General features: G+C 45.6%; 2 protein-coding genes across 11 annotated transcripts; both read right to left on the minus strand.

Moving 5' to 3' along the window:
- Positions 1 to 865: 865 nt before the first annotated feature.
- LOC132324607 (serine/arginine-rich splicing factor 7-like) lies at positions 866 to 7,150 on the minus strand. 2 transcript variants are annotated; one of them, XM_059840891.1, is made up of 9 exons: positions 7,036 to 7,150; positions 6,507 to 6,687; positions 6,206 to 6,382; positions 5,174 to 5,248; positions 4,950 to 5,051; positions 4,385 to 4,438; positions 3,083 to 3,127; positions 2,424 to 2,459; positions 866 to 1,758 (listed from the first exon to the last, which is right to left on the minus strand). In XM_059840891.1, the coding sequence occupies exons 1-9, from the start codon at positions 7,055 to 7,057 to the stop codon at positions 1,734 to 1,736; spliced, it is 717 nt and encodes a 238-aa protein (XP_059696874.1). In that variant the 5' UTR covers positions 7,058 to 7,150; the 3' UTR covers positions 866 to 1,733. The 2 variants fall into 2 exon arrangements, with proteins under 2 accessions (XP_059696874.1, XP_059696875.1); XM_059840892.1 differs by lacking the exon at positions 3,083 to 3,127.
- Positions 7,151 to 8,426: 1,276 nt separating this feature from the next.
- GEMIN6 (gem nuclear organelle associated protein 6) lies at positions 8,427 to 13,262 on the minus strand. 9 transcript variants are annotated; one of them, XM_059840899.1, is made up of 5 exons: positions 13,039 to 13,255; positions 12,349 to 12,597; positions 11,284 to 11,483; positions 10,831 to 10,976; positions 8,427 to 8,985 (listed from the first exon to the last, which is right to left on the minus strand). In XM_059840899.1, the coding sequence occupies exons 3-5, from the start codon at positions 11,308 to 11,310 to the stop codon at positions 8,610 to 8,612; spliced, it is 549 nt and encodes a 182-aa protein (XP_059696882.1). In that variant the 5' UTR covers positions 11,311 to 11,483; positions 12,349 to 12,597; positions 13,039 to 13,255; the 3' UTR covers positions 8,427 to 8,609. The 9 variants fall into 9 exon arrangements, with proteins under 9 accessions (XP_059696882.1, XP_059696880.1, XP_059696883.1 ...); XM_059840897.1 differs by having other exon boundaries at positions 11,284 to 11,435; positions 12,349 to 12,600; XM_059840900.1 differs by having other exon boundaries at positions 11,293 to 11,483; positions 12,349 to 12,600.
- Between the last annotated feature and the right edge of the window lie 3 nt (positions 13,263 to 13,265).

The raw sequence follows: 13,265 nt of genomic DNA on the forward strand, positions 1-13,265 counted from the left end.
TTTGGCTGACTAGGGAGGCCTGACACCCTCTGTTTACAGTTCAAGCCAAAGCCCCTGTACAAGTGAGCACCTTTAGATTTGCATTGAGACCATTGCATGGTCTGAAATTCAGACCATGGCCTGTGGTAAGGAGATGTACTGGTTCAGTCAGTGTGGTTTTGGATCAGTACAGGTTGCTCTGGTGACAAGATAAAACTCCAAGACAGTGTGGACATTATTCCTGAAAGAGAGGCTGTTCCAGCCCTTCCTGCACTGGGAATAAGTAAAACAGCTGAGAAGGGACTGGTGTAGTGCATTAAAATGAATTCTTGGCAGATGCCATTGCTAATTGCTAACGTGTTCTGGTATGGGGTAGTCCTCCTGCCACCCTACACAGCTGGAACAAAGTCCCACTTTTGGAAGTTTTCAGCCAAACTCTTGTTCTGAGGACTGGGCTGCTCCACTGTGGGGCAAAATGCTGTAGCAATAATGAACTATTATTTCCTCCCTTTAGCCTTGCTTTTAATTGCAGTGCTGAGCATTGCTGCAGCCAAGCTGCTCAAATACCAAGTGCCTTAAGTGACAGGACTGGGCTGTCACCTTTCTGTCACCAGAGTGAAGGGAGGGACAGTATTAGGAAAAAGAGTTTGTTTTTTTTTAAAAATACACATGAATTGTTTATAGGAGTTTACATCAACACACCCTCCTGTGAGGAACATGACAGGAGTACCAAGACCAATATCCCTGTGCACAGAAGGGCCAGTGCAGCTCTCCTAGCATGGATTAGCTCCAGCTGGCTCCACTCCCTCCTCCATCCCACCTCCATGACCAGGCACTGGGAGGGGGGAGAAGCATGGATGTGAGAAATTCACACACTGAGATACAGTTTAATAAAACAAAAGCAAAAGAATTTATTCCCCACTTCCCTTGGGCAGGCAGGTGTTCAGCCACCCCAGAAAAACAGCATGCTCTCCCCTTCCTACTATTCCTAAAATTACCTGGTACTCCAAAATTTCCTTTCTATTCTGGTAACAGCCATTATCAGCTGCAAAGATGAAGCAAATTGGCAAAAATCCTGAACTATTTTACTAATCCAGTAATCTATCCATGGTGAGATGGGGTCAGTCTGGTTTCCCAAAGCAACCACAAATCAGCACAGCAGCAGGACCCTTCCCTGGGTACACTTCACTGCCAGGATGGAACCAGGCAGACACGAGGAACTTGAGCTCTCCATTCTACACAGATCCTGCTACTTGGCAGGTTGTGCTTTGTGATCTCCACAAAACCCCTTAAATTTCCTAAAAAAGGTATACAGACATGTAGTATACACACAACAGATTGGTACCTTTTCCCTCTAGCTGGTGCTGCATAGGGATGCAGAAGGCACACATGCCTGTCCCAACCTGCCTGCTGTTTTTCACCCCAGGGGCACGCTGCCTGCTTCCCCATCCCAAACTGTGAACAGTGGGGTTATCACAACTGATTAGTTAGAAATGCAGTTTATTTCAATGCACCAATAAAAAAAAAAAAAAGCCGAACATTTTCAGATCACAGAACACAAACACAACAGAAGAGTTTTGTATTAGTCTGCTAACAAGGCTTTTAGAAGGTAGAGATTCATGCCAATTGCTAGTCAATAGAAACAGCCTTCTAGGACTAAGCCCTTACATCACAAAATCCCTTATAATGTAAACAAAATAAATTTTTACTAAACTTCTTAAATTTGAACCCATTCTTTTAGGACTTTCATTCCTTCAAGGGCTTCCTGATGGTGAGTGACTGAAAAGAAAAAAAAAAAAAGACAAGAAACCATTAAGAACAACTCCTACAGAAACTGTGCATGCAACCCCCAAGCTTCCTCTGGAGTTCGGCCCTTATTTCATTTACAGTTCTGAAATAATAAAAGAAGTGTTGTATTGTACACTTTAACATAAAAACTGCTTTAAGCTTGAAAGCTGAAGACTAATTAAGAGAGCTGACATCAAGCCTGCTCAGATATTTCAATTCCAGCACATACTTCTCTGGTAACACAGGAAAATTTCTTTCATGGAGCACATCAATGGGTAAGGAAAAAAGCCAAAGCCAAAAGTCCAACTCCTGAGCCTGCAGGAATCACCAGCAGGAATTTAATCTTACACCACTTCATTGGCTTGCTCCACACCTTACAATACTTACATGTTCCCTAGTGAGGAATTCGAAATTCCTCAGAAACCTTTAATGAAAGGTTTCCTTAGCAGCAGCTATTCTTATTCCTTAGCTGTATCATGACATTCTGACTACCAGCAGCAGGAAATGCCCATAAACAATTCATCTTCTCATAGTTCAGATGTAGGCAAGTAAAAATCCTGAGCTTTTATCCTTGCCCAAGTTAACTTCTCTAGGAAGTGCTCCAGCCCAAGTGCCACTGAACCATAGGACAGACTCCAGTTTTAAGACATTCCTACCTTCTCTTTGGAGATGGTGATCTGGACTTTGAGCGGCTGTTTAAAAACAAACAGACAGACCAGTCAGTGTGGTTGGTACACCTGGGTGCTCTCTGTAACCACTTCTGACCATTTAAAATCAGAACAATTTGATGTTGTTAAATGCACTGACAGTGGGGGTATCAAGTGTATCCAGGTACTTTAAGCAAGAAGCTGCAGGTGAGAAGGAAAAATGCTGGAAGCCGGAGCCCTTGTGAAAGGAGCAACACACAGCTTCAAAGCTGCTGTAAATCACAGTGACCCTGCAAAGCAGGAGCAGTGAATCGAGCAGAGTTAGGGAGAGGGAGAACTACAGACACTTAAGAACAAAGGTAGGAGAAAACATGCCCCAAATCCTGTCAAAAGTATTTTTTGTAATAATGAGTGTATAACATCTGTATGCGAAATCCTGGAAGAATTGCCTACTGTCCCGCAAAAACATCAGCTGTTCAAAAAAACCCCATAATGTATGAAAAATGTTTTTGAAATCAGTTATGAAAAGTAAAAAGTCAACCCTGCAACTGAAATACCAATCCAAACAGAGATTCTGAATCATGAGGGAAAAAACCAAAGAACCCCACAAAAAACCCCACCAACCAAAACAAAAACCAACTGAGTGGTACTTGTATTTGAACGCTCACCTTTTAGCAGGTAAGCCAGATTTAGATCTACCATGAGACTCAGACCTACAATAGGAGAAAAATAAAGCTCAGCAAAGCAGCCAGTGGGCATGCAAACACATGGAGAGTTAGCTACACCAGCAACAGCAAATTCACCCCACGCAGCAGCACCAACCACAGAGTGAAGGCTCTGGTGCTGCAGGCCTTCCCCAGGACCTTCCAAGGGAATCCTTCAGCTCTTACTGCAGAGACCCCACTCATGAGAAGGCACGAGTGCAAGCACAGGAAGCTCCCCAGCAAAGCTTCAGCTGCCAGCTCCACAGAACACCAGACCAGACTCCCACACTTCCTTCCTACCTGCAGGTAGCCCTTCTAGAAAGGGAAGAATAGTTTCAAGTATCATCTTAGAAAGTATTTTAACAGCACATTAAGAGCCTAGCATCAGCCACAAGTAAGTGTGTGTGCTGAAGAGCTGGTGCATTCTTCAGCTCAAGTTCCCAATGCCAATTTATTCAAGCATAAATATAGATTTTGCACAAATATCTAATGAGTAAACTACTCCCAGTTTATCTCAGGAATTAAAATCTACTTGAACAGTGAAACTTTCCTCCCACATTTATTATGTTACTTTATCAACTCAAATATTTGTTGTTACTTAAAACTGTCTTCCTTGAGTGTCAGAATTCAAGCTATCACTCGACATTAGAATGCTCCGTTCAACACACTTGGCTCAAAAAGCAAAATACTTTTATTCTATTTCTGCTCAGAACTGTTTTTGAAGGATAATCAAAATCCACCTTTACCCGGCCTATTAACTCACAGAAATACTACGAGGATGCTGCTGGCACATGCTAAACAAAATGTTCCGTGCCACTGCTTTGAAACCTTCCTGGTCTCTACCCTGAGCCACTGTCTGGCCCGCTTCCAGCCTTGTAACAAGTAACTTCCTACTGGGTCACAGTTACTGAAGATGGGAATGCTCACAGCCACCCAGAACTGGTACTCAGCAGCATGAGCATCTCTTCCACTGCTAAGTAGAAGGCAGCACACACAACCATCCTCAATTTACGACATACATAAGAATTAACTTTTTTTTTAAAAAAATCTCTCCACAGACCTTAAATAGTACACTACTTTTGTCTGTGAAAAGGCATAAAGTGCAAATATTGCTCTGCTGGACAGCGTTCTAAGTGCTTCCAGACAAATTCCCCCACGAAAGAAAAAAAAAAAAAAGAAAAAGAAAAAGAAAAAGAAACAACACACCACCACAACCAAACAACACACCAAAACCATTACTGCTTTGGATCAAAACGAGTGTCTCACCTGCTTCGAGGCCATACAACAGACCGGGACCTGGAGCGTGACCTGGACCTAGATCTGGAAAAAAAGCAATGGAGGCTCTACTACCACATGCTTCATACAGGTGAGACAGAAAACAGTTATTGTATATGTCCCAAAATTGTATGTGGATCTGTTGGTTTGGCAGAAATAATTTTTATTATTAGAAGGCTGTAGCACCTTTGGTCAGTACTGCCATGCAGGTAAAATGAATGCCACCATTTTACCAGATTAAGCAATTACACCCTGTACAACTGAAGCTGAATTTGGAAACCTTAAACATACAGCAAGGCTGTAACTTTAGTAAAATGGTAAAAATAAAAAAAAAAAATCTCTGAAACAGCAGTTCCAAAATTATACACTTTAATTTTAAACAAAGTATTCAGAGTAGCTCTTATGCACCGCAAAGGTTCCTACCAATATATGGACTGCAAAACAAAATTACTGATTACATTATAAATGCTATAAATATATATAAAGATAACTTGATATTTCAACTCCACGTTATATGCCCTTCAACAATGCTGTGGGTTTAACAGCAACCACATACCTTGACCTTCTTAGAGAACCAGAGCGGGACCTGCGGGGTGAGAATGATCTGTATCTACGAGGAGACATCGACCGGGACCTGCGGTAGGAAGCTGACCTGGATCTACAAAACAAAGCAAAAACCAACTCATCACTGCAAGGTACTTTTTGCAACAACTACAGAAAAAGAAGGAGGGGCCCACAGAGGAAGGCAGGGGAATGAAAACACAGAAAGCAGAGCCCTACCTCCTACCACGGCTGCGGCTGCGTGACCGGGAATACCTTCTTCCTCGAGACCTCGAGCGGGATCTAGACCGGGACCTGGGTTTAGGTTAGAAAAAACAGGTATCAGCAGACAGCTGCAGCAACCCACACGTGTGAGGCCCTGCTGAAGTCAAAACTTTTTTCAGACAACTAAAAAGAAGATTTAAAAATAAAACAAAAAAAAGAAAAACCAAAAACCAAACCAAACAAAACAACAAAAACACACCACTAGCATCTGTCAGTTGGAAAAATGTCTGGGCCTACTTGTCTTGAGCATTTTTACTACCTAGAAAAATGTTAAAAGCTGAATTACATTGCAGAATTACATTAGAATAGAAAACACTGTAATGCGTATTTAAAATAAACCTTGCAAGTTTGCAGGTCGACCCTCTTTGGCCCAAGGTCTAGCAGATCTAGACGATCTAGAAGTATCTATAGGCGAGCGCTGCATCTAGGTAGGTGTTCTCTTCAATCTAACGACGATCAAACTGACAGCCCAATGAGCCAGGGTGAGGCTTGATTGACGCAAGAAGATTTTTCTAGGTGGGAATGTGGTCAATCTGGTGTTCCTCTTTCTAAACCGGAGGGGGGCCCCAATTGAAAGCCAAATTTACTGTTACGGCGGTCACCGTCTCAAATTTTCTGCCCTTAAAGAATAAGGTGAAGCTACGTGTAGATGGCTCGAGGGGATCTGGCCTCTTATGCTGATCACCTCAAGGTCTAGGAGGATCTTAAGTGTCGGATTTGCAAGGCGCCTCAGCATGAAATCTTAAGGCTCGTGACATTCTGAATCAAGGCGACTGACTCAAACGAAGAAACCTGAAAGGTTTTGACCAGGTTGATTATTAAAATAGTAACATTTTATATGTATTAGCAAAAAAAAAAATTGTGATATACACCTGTTGACTTACGACAGTTAGAGTTAAAACTGGTGTAACATTGTGTTCTTTGCTAACAAGAACTACACAAAAGCGAGCTGGTGAAGCAACGAGGCCGCCCCGGCCCCTCACGTACCTGCTCCTCCTTCGCCGGCTATAGCGGTGACAGTCATAGGCATAGTGGCCTTTCTCACCACACTCGTAGCATCTGTCGTTGGGGTCGAAGGGGCGCCGGGCTGGGGGCCGGTCGTAGCGGGAGCGGCGCGGCATCCCTGTGGATACTTCCACTCTGACTCTGGAGCCGCATATTATCCTGCAAGACACAGCAGGTATTAACGGAAAGAACATTTACCTCTTATGCGCTCATATCCCTGACCGGTGTGGCGTAGGGAGATCGAGGGCTGCGGCCCTCAAAGAAGTTCCAGACATGCACGTACTTCCCATCGAGGCCAAGCACAGCATCTTCAGCATCCCGGGGGTCTTCGAACTCCACGAAGGCGAACCCCGGCGGGTTCCTGGCGATCCACACGGTTCTCAGCGGTCCATAGTAGCTGAAGGCTCTCTCCAGCTCGCCTTTGCCGGCGCCCGTGCCCAAGTTCCCCACGTACACCTTGGTCTCTGAGGGGACAAGCGGCCGCCATGTCAGTGCCGCGCGCAGCGCCGGGCACGCGGCCGCCCCTCCCCCGCTCCCTCCCCGCCGCCATCTTTGACACCGCGTCCATCTTAGAGCGCTCCCGCCGGGCCGCGCCCGCATTCTACAGACCCCGGGGCCGCGGCGGCCGCCCCCGGTATTGCCCCGGCCCTTCGCCACCGTCCCTCTCAGCGGCCGCATGAAGGAACGATCACCTTCTCCCACCGCCGGAGCGGCACGAACGCCGCCGGTCCCGCCACCTTTCCCCTCGCTCCCCTGCCCACAGTGGAAGGCCCGACGCGATTCTGAGGCCCCAGGCTCCCCGCCGTACCCACCGTATCGCCCGTATCGCGACATCCTCCCGATGACAGCGCGAGCCCGGCCAGGCGCAACCCTTATATAGAGAAACAGCCGCTGCGCCTGCGCGCCGCGCGGGGGGCGGGGCGGGGCGGGCCCGCGCCTCAGCGCGCGCGGGTCTCGCGAGAGGCGGCTCCCGCGCGGCGGCCGTGGCGGCCCAGTGGCCTTAGGGGACGTAAAGGGGCCCGGGTCGCCCACCGCTCCTCCTGGGCACACGCTCGCCTCCGGCAGCCCCCAGTGAGAGCTCCTGTCCGGCTCTAAGGGACAGACCAGTCGGGAGCCACTTGTTGCGTTTTGCACCCCTCATGCGTGACCCATCGTGGCTTCTGCCTGTGCTGAGGGTGAAGGAGCTGACGCCATGGTCCTTATTCCACAGCCAGGAGTGGTCCCTTCCTTGGAACAAAGCATCCCCAAGTTGCTCCCGAATCTCCTGTGATGGCTCACACCTCGGGTCCATCCCAACCTGCCTAGGCAGTTCAGGTCCTGGTTTATCCCCTCGTATCTGACATGCAGCTGGAGCTGCTGGCATCTCCCAACCTTTCCAGGGAGACACACACAGTAATGCATGGGCAGCAGACATTTTTTAAGAAAAAAAATCAACACAAACCTGACAGATGAAAAGTAATTTTAGGAAAATCCCAGCACAAATGAGGAGAGCCTTTTAGGAACAGAGGTTAGGCAGACTTTCCAGCTGCATTTGAGCATACCAATGTGCTTGTCTCCTAATAAGGCAGAACAAATACATTGAGATAAATGAGGGCTCTAAACGTTCCTCACTGCATTAATAATCTCAGGAATAATCACATAATCATTCCTGCATCATGTGTTGGCATAAACTAGAAACAGCGCACTAAAAACCACAGACTTACTGAATTACACACATTTTCCTTTTACAGAACACTGGTTTTCCAAGCACTGCTGCTCTAAAATAACAAATATAGACAGGTAATAGTTTTAAAACCTGCTACTTGCCTGCTAACCTTCCCTAATAATTTTACAAACTCAGACATACATTGTAGTTTATGTTCTAAACTAGGAGAACAGTAATGGGAAAAACAACCAACCAACCAGCCAGGAAAACAAAACAGCTTTCTGAACATTTTTTAAAATATGGTTTAGGAAGTCCAAACCATATTTAAAAAAAAACAAAAAAAGAGAATCTGGTAAGCAGTTCATCAAATAAATATGCCTTCAGCACTAGATAAATTAAACTAGTTTTAAAGGGAAAACAGTTTACATGTATTATATATCATCTTTTACAATACTGTTACAAAAACTCTAAACTGACAAGTTAAACTGACAAATCAGTTTAATACATCAGCATTATCCAGCAGTTTGCTTCTAATAAAAATAGCACATGAAAAAATGCTTGTGCTTTGAGTTTATTCTTCTTTATTCCTTCCTTTACATACAAAAAAGTCAAGACAAAAGTACCCAAAACACAGCATTTCTGCAAATAGTGACTACTGACACCCAGGAGAGTTCCTAGAACAGGACGGTTCCTAAACCAGGAGAGCTCCTAGAGTCCCAAGGGCTCAGCAGGAGCCCTCGCTCAGCGCTGCTGTTGCAGGTAGCCCTGCAGCAGGCCCTGCACGCGGGCCAGGATGATCTCATTGGTGCTGCTGCACTGCTCGGGGCCGTATGGGGGCTCGATGCTCAGCACCCCCGCCACGCTCAGCGTCCTGCCCAGCTCCCCCTGCTCGCCCACGGGGATGTGGTTTGTCTCCAGCCAAGTCTTCAAGGCGTTCTTCCTCTTCTCCAGCTCCTCCGCGCTGTAGGCTTGGCTTTCCTCGGGCGCAAGGATGCAAGCGAGGCGCTGCTTCATGTCACTGTCCCCTTCTTGCAGGATCTCCACCTCTTGGACAGCGTGGCCCATGACAAATGATAGGAACCCTTTCTCGTTCTCTGGGAATGTTGCCAGGACAATACTGTCAAGGAAAGAAGATTGTGTAAGTTCCTGTTCTTAACTGAAGACTGAGAAGCAGCCTCCAAGGTTTTGGAGATAAGAGTTCATAAGCATCAGCCTAACCCAGGTATTTAGGCAATACCCAGCACCCAGCATTTTCCTTTGAAAAGCATGCTGCTATACCCTTAAAATACTAAAAATGTGGGGCTCTGCAGGGAATTGCTGGTCTTGAATTTGAAACTACTCTAGACAATATCAAGCAGAATATTAATGTACACTTTGCTTCAAAAAAATAAACTCCGGTCTGGAAATCGAAATATTTTTGTGCAGCTTTCCCACCACTGCTGAAGAACCTAAAACATATCAATATTCAGAAACAATGATACCTTCATACATACATCACTTTGAATGCTGAAGGCAGCTGACAACACCAGAATCTTTTAATGAAAAAACAGTCATACTTATTGATCATTGCCAAAAGAATGTATTTTTTTAATGACTGTTGCCAGTTTATAAAATGAAAATACAACAGAGCACACTACAGAAGGCTCAGGCTCACATTGTAGAAGCCTGGTATTTTCCCAAGGACACTTGCATCCCAGAAGTCCTAAGATGCAAATGGGAAGGCAGCTGGTTATATTTCTAGGATCTCTCCCTCATATATCAACAAAGAGCATCAGAAACCATTTTCTTCCTCTTGTTGGAAGCAAAATTCCAGAACTTGATGCCAGCACTTCACTAGCCTATTATTGCCACCATTAGTGAAAGTAATGCCTTTTGTGGGGGTATGTGTCCAGTGCGATATGCCTTGATTTCAGCCTGGACCATCACCAGAATCACTCACAGCTGCATGCACCTTCCTTACCAAAATAATAGGAAACTTCAGGAGATTATTGGAGCTACTTCAGGGCTGAAGCAACAACCAATTCTTCTGAAACACATCAGAAGATTAATGTTTTAGTTTTCAGCCTCCAGCCTGTGTTCATGCGGGACAAGCTCACATCCAATAAGGTATGAAAGAGCTCTGGCAGCAAGGAGACAAATTTCTGCCTATTCAAATTTCTGCCTATTCCCTGGTGCATTTTGCCTTTCAAACTTGTTTTCAAGTTACTCACTTGGGATACCAGAGATGTGTGGTACCACTTTCTGTCCAGTGCCCCTGATTTTCCCTGCTTGCTCTCCAAAGAAGCCTTGACACCTTCCTGGGTGTCTGGCTGGAGTGGAAAGCCAGGCAAGAACTCTGGACAAAGGCTAAGGATTTCAACACCTAAAGCACTGAAAACACTCCAGCATTCCAAAGCAGGGTTTGGTGTATTACCAAAAGCAACTTTTAACACATTGTTAAAGATTGTTGAGAGGTAATAGCAATATGTAAGTTAATATAAGTTTTAAAATAGAGTAAGTCACTTGGAATTATAATACTGTATGATTTAATATGCTGTTCACTTAGCTTTACTTGCTTAGCATGAGTAGCTGAGTTTGCTGAAGCCTTGGCTGCAAGCTCTGAACTTTCACCTTGAACACATGCATTCAACTGGTAGAGAGCTGATTTTTTAGCAATTCTCCTAGAAGCTGGCACAGTGCTGAGTTTTAAATTTACAGAGAGAATAACATTCCTAGCATACTGATATTTTGGTTGTTGCTAAGCAGTGCTTATTCTAAATCAAGGACTTTTTAGTTTCCCATACTCAGCCAGAGATGAGGTGCACAGGAAGTACAAACCAGAAGATAAGGAGGCTGCAGCCATCAGCAGAAACTGCAACTTAACAAGATAACATGCCATTTTTGCTCCAAATAAGTTTGCTTCAGCCTTGGAATCTTTTCTCCTCCTAAAAATCTTACTTTTTATAAAAGCTTTGGTACTTACGTGGCAGAAACTGGGTCAACTGTTAAAACCCATCCTTCATATTCATGTTTCTCAACTGCAACAACTTTCACCAATTTGTTCACATACGTTTCCCAGTCTAGAGGGCTTTTTCTCTGCCAGTCATTCATATTTCCTACATCCAAGACCTAGAAAAAAAACAGATCGGTCAGCAGATGCAGTCAATCATTTTGGTTGCTCTTTGTGAAAAATGCCAATCACTTGTTTTTAAAATTTTAAAAGTTTAATAGTAATAAAATGGTTATAAAAATAGCAATATAATTAGAGTAATAAAAAAAAAAAAATTGGACAACTGTGATTAGGACAATATGAGACAATAGAAACAAAGAGTTACGGATGTCAGGGTACCTTTTTCTGGGCAGCATAAGCCCGAAAAAGGACACACGTTAACAGAGGATTAACCCTTAAAAACAATAGCCTGTTGCATACTCATACACTTCCTACATGATGCATAAATTCCATTCAAACAAAGGATTCTGTCTGGTCCTCCTCAACGTCTTCCTCATATTCCTAATGGCATCTTCACGGCTGAGAGAGGCAGGAAGAAGTTCGTTTCTTCTGACAATGGGGCAATAAATTCTCTTTCTCTGAAAGATTTAGGTGTCCTGGAGCTGCTACCTCGGTGGGACTCCTTTCTTTAGAAAAAAGCATCTTACATAGCATAGATTCTATTTTAACCTTATGTTATGACCTAAAACTATATTTAACACACTACTTAAGAAAATTAATACAGCATAACTTTCTAACATAACACATATTCATTTTAATATTTGCCAGAAGCCAATCATTTTTCACACTCTTCACGTCAGGACTGGGTTTACCTCCATGTAAAGATTTGTCTTTAGCAAAATTTGCCTTTTTTTTTTTTTTTTTTTTTTAAAGCAGACATTTACACAAGTAGTTTGTATAAAGCTGCACTTCTGTAATTCCCCACAGATTCTGCTTATTTTTAAAGGCACACAGCGAAGCCTCAATCCCCACTGTTCTGGTAACCTTAAGCTTTCCCGTTGCATCCAACATTCCATCTATTGCTCTGCTTTGTTACAAAACCTTGGAGGTAAAAGTTCAGCGCCTTTGTTTTGTGCACTGGAGCATCAGTGGTGCCCGAGCCCTTCCGCCGCCTTGGATAAGCGCTATCCTACCCTCTCCTCACCCCCTGCGCTGGAGCACCAGCAAGTGCTCTTCCACTCTTTTTCCCCCGTCCAGCATTCCCAGCCCAGCATTCCCCCGAGCGGGGCCACAGAGCGATGGGCGCAGCGCGGTTCGGGGAGCACAAAGGGCTGGAGGGCGCTTTGTTCCCCGGGAATGCCTTCCCGGCAGGAAGACCCTGCACAGCCCAGCTGGGCGGGGGCAGGAGCCCCGGTTCCCATCCCGCTTTCCCGCTCACCGGCCCCAGTTCCCGTTCGCGTTCCCGCCGAGGGCCCCTGGGAGCTGCCCCGGACGGCACCGCCGCTTCCTGGCGCCGCCGCCGAGCGCCTTCCCCCGGCCCGGGTTACGCACCAGATGCTCTCGTGCGGAGTTTTACAGCTGCGGGGGGGCACAGAAATGACACACAGGTTTGCACGCATCAGGCCGGGTCGTAAAATAAGGAGTCGGGGGGCGTGTGGCACTTCAATGCCGCTGCCTTCTGGCCCTCTGGAGCTGGATTTGCTCCTGGGATGCTCCTGCTGGCGCGACGAGATTGCAGCCTGCACATGCGAGGCCGTGCCTCATCCGTGTGTAACAGGGGTAGATGCAGGCTCTGTGCATCTGCTACATAAAAATAAGATATTTTTGCTTCCTGGTTGTTGGGTTGCTTTTAGCAAGCTTTGCCGTGCCGCCGTGAAGGTGGGAAGCTTGATTCCAACACCCACCCCCACCCCACACCTGCTCTATTTTAGCAGCACTCCTACAGAGCTTCCTATGGATGAACCAAACAAGCTGCTAGTCATTGATTCGGTAATTTGTTAGGAATGAGACAGTCATGTTTTGAAGGCTTAAAATACCTATTTCCTTTTTTTATTCTTTCTTTCTGGGGGTCTCAATTCAGACTCTCCAGTACTACAGGAATGTATAAGAATGGCTTGTGCCACTCCATTCAGCTACTGCTTTCTTTCAGTCACAGCTCGTTTATTAGAAAGAAGGGATAGCAAATCTAATAGTTTTCACCCAGAACAAACATTGGCCTGCACTCCAGCGGCAGCTACGCACCAGCTGATGGGGATATCACCTCCAACACTGGACGCGTCCAAGGGTTGCTCCCACTCAAGAGATGCCAGGACAGAAACGCCCCACTGGCTTTACTTCCATGAGGCAGATGACCACCTGCGGCACCTGAATGGGGACTCCGCTTTCTCAGGAAGAGGGTCTGCCGTTCCCACTCACTCCTATTCCTATTTCAGGCCCGAAGTCCCATCCCGAAGCCCGCCCCTCGCGCA

The sequence above is a fragment of the Haemorhous mexicanus genome, chromosome 3, assembly GCF_027477595.1.
Source record: "Haemorhous mexicanus isolate bHaeMex1 chromosome 3, bHaeMex1.pri, whole genome shotgun sequence".
NCBI classification, from domain to species: Eukaryota; Metazoa; Chordata; class Aves; order Passeriformes; family Fringillidae; genus Haemorhous; species Haemorhous mexicanus.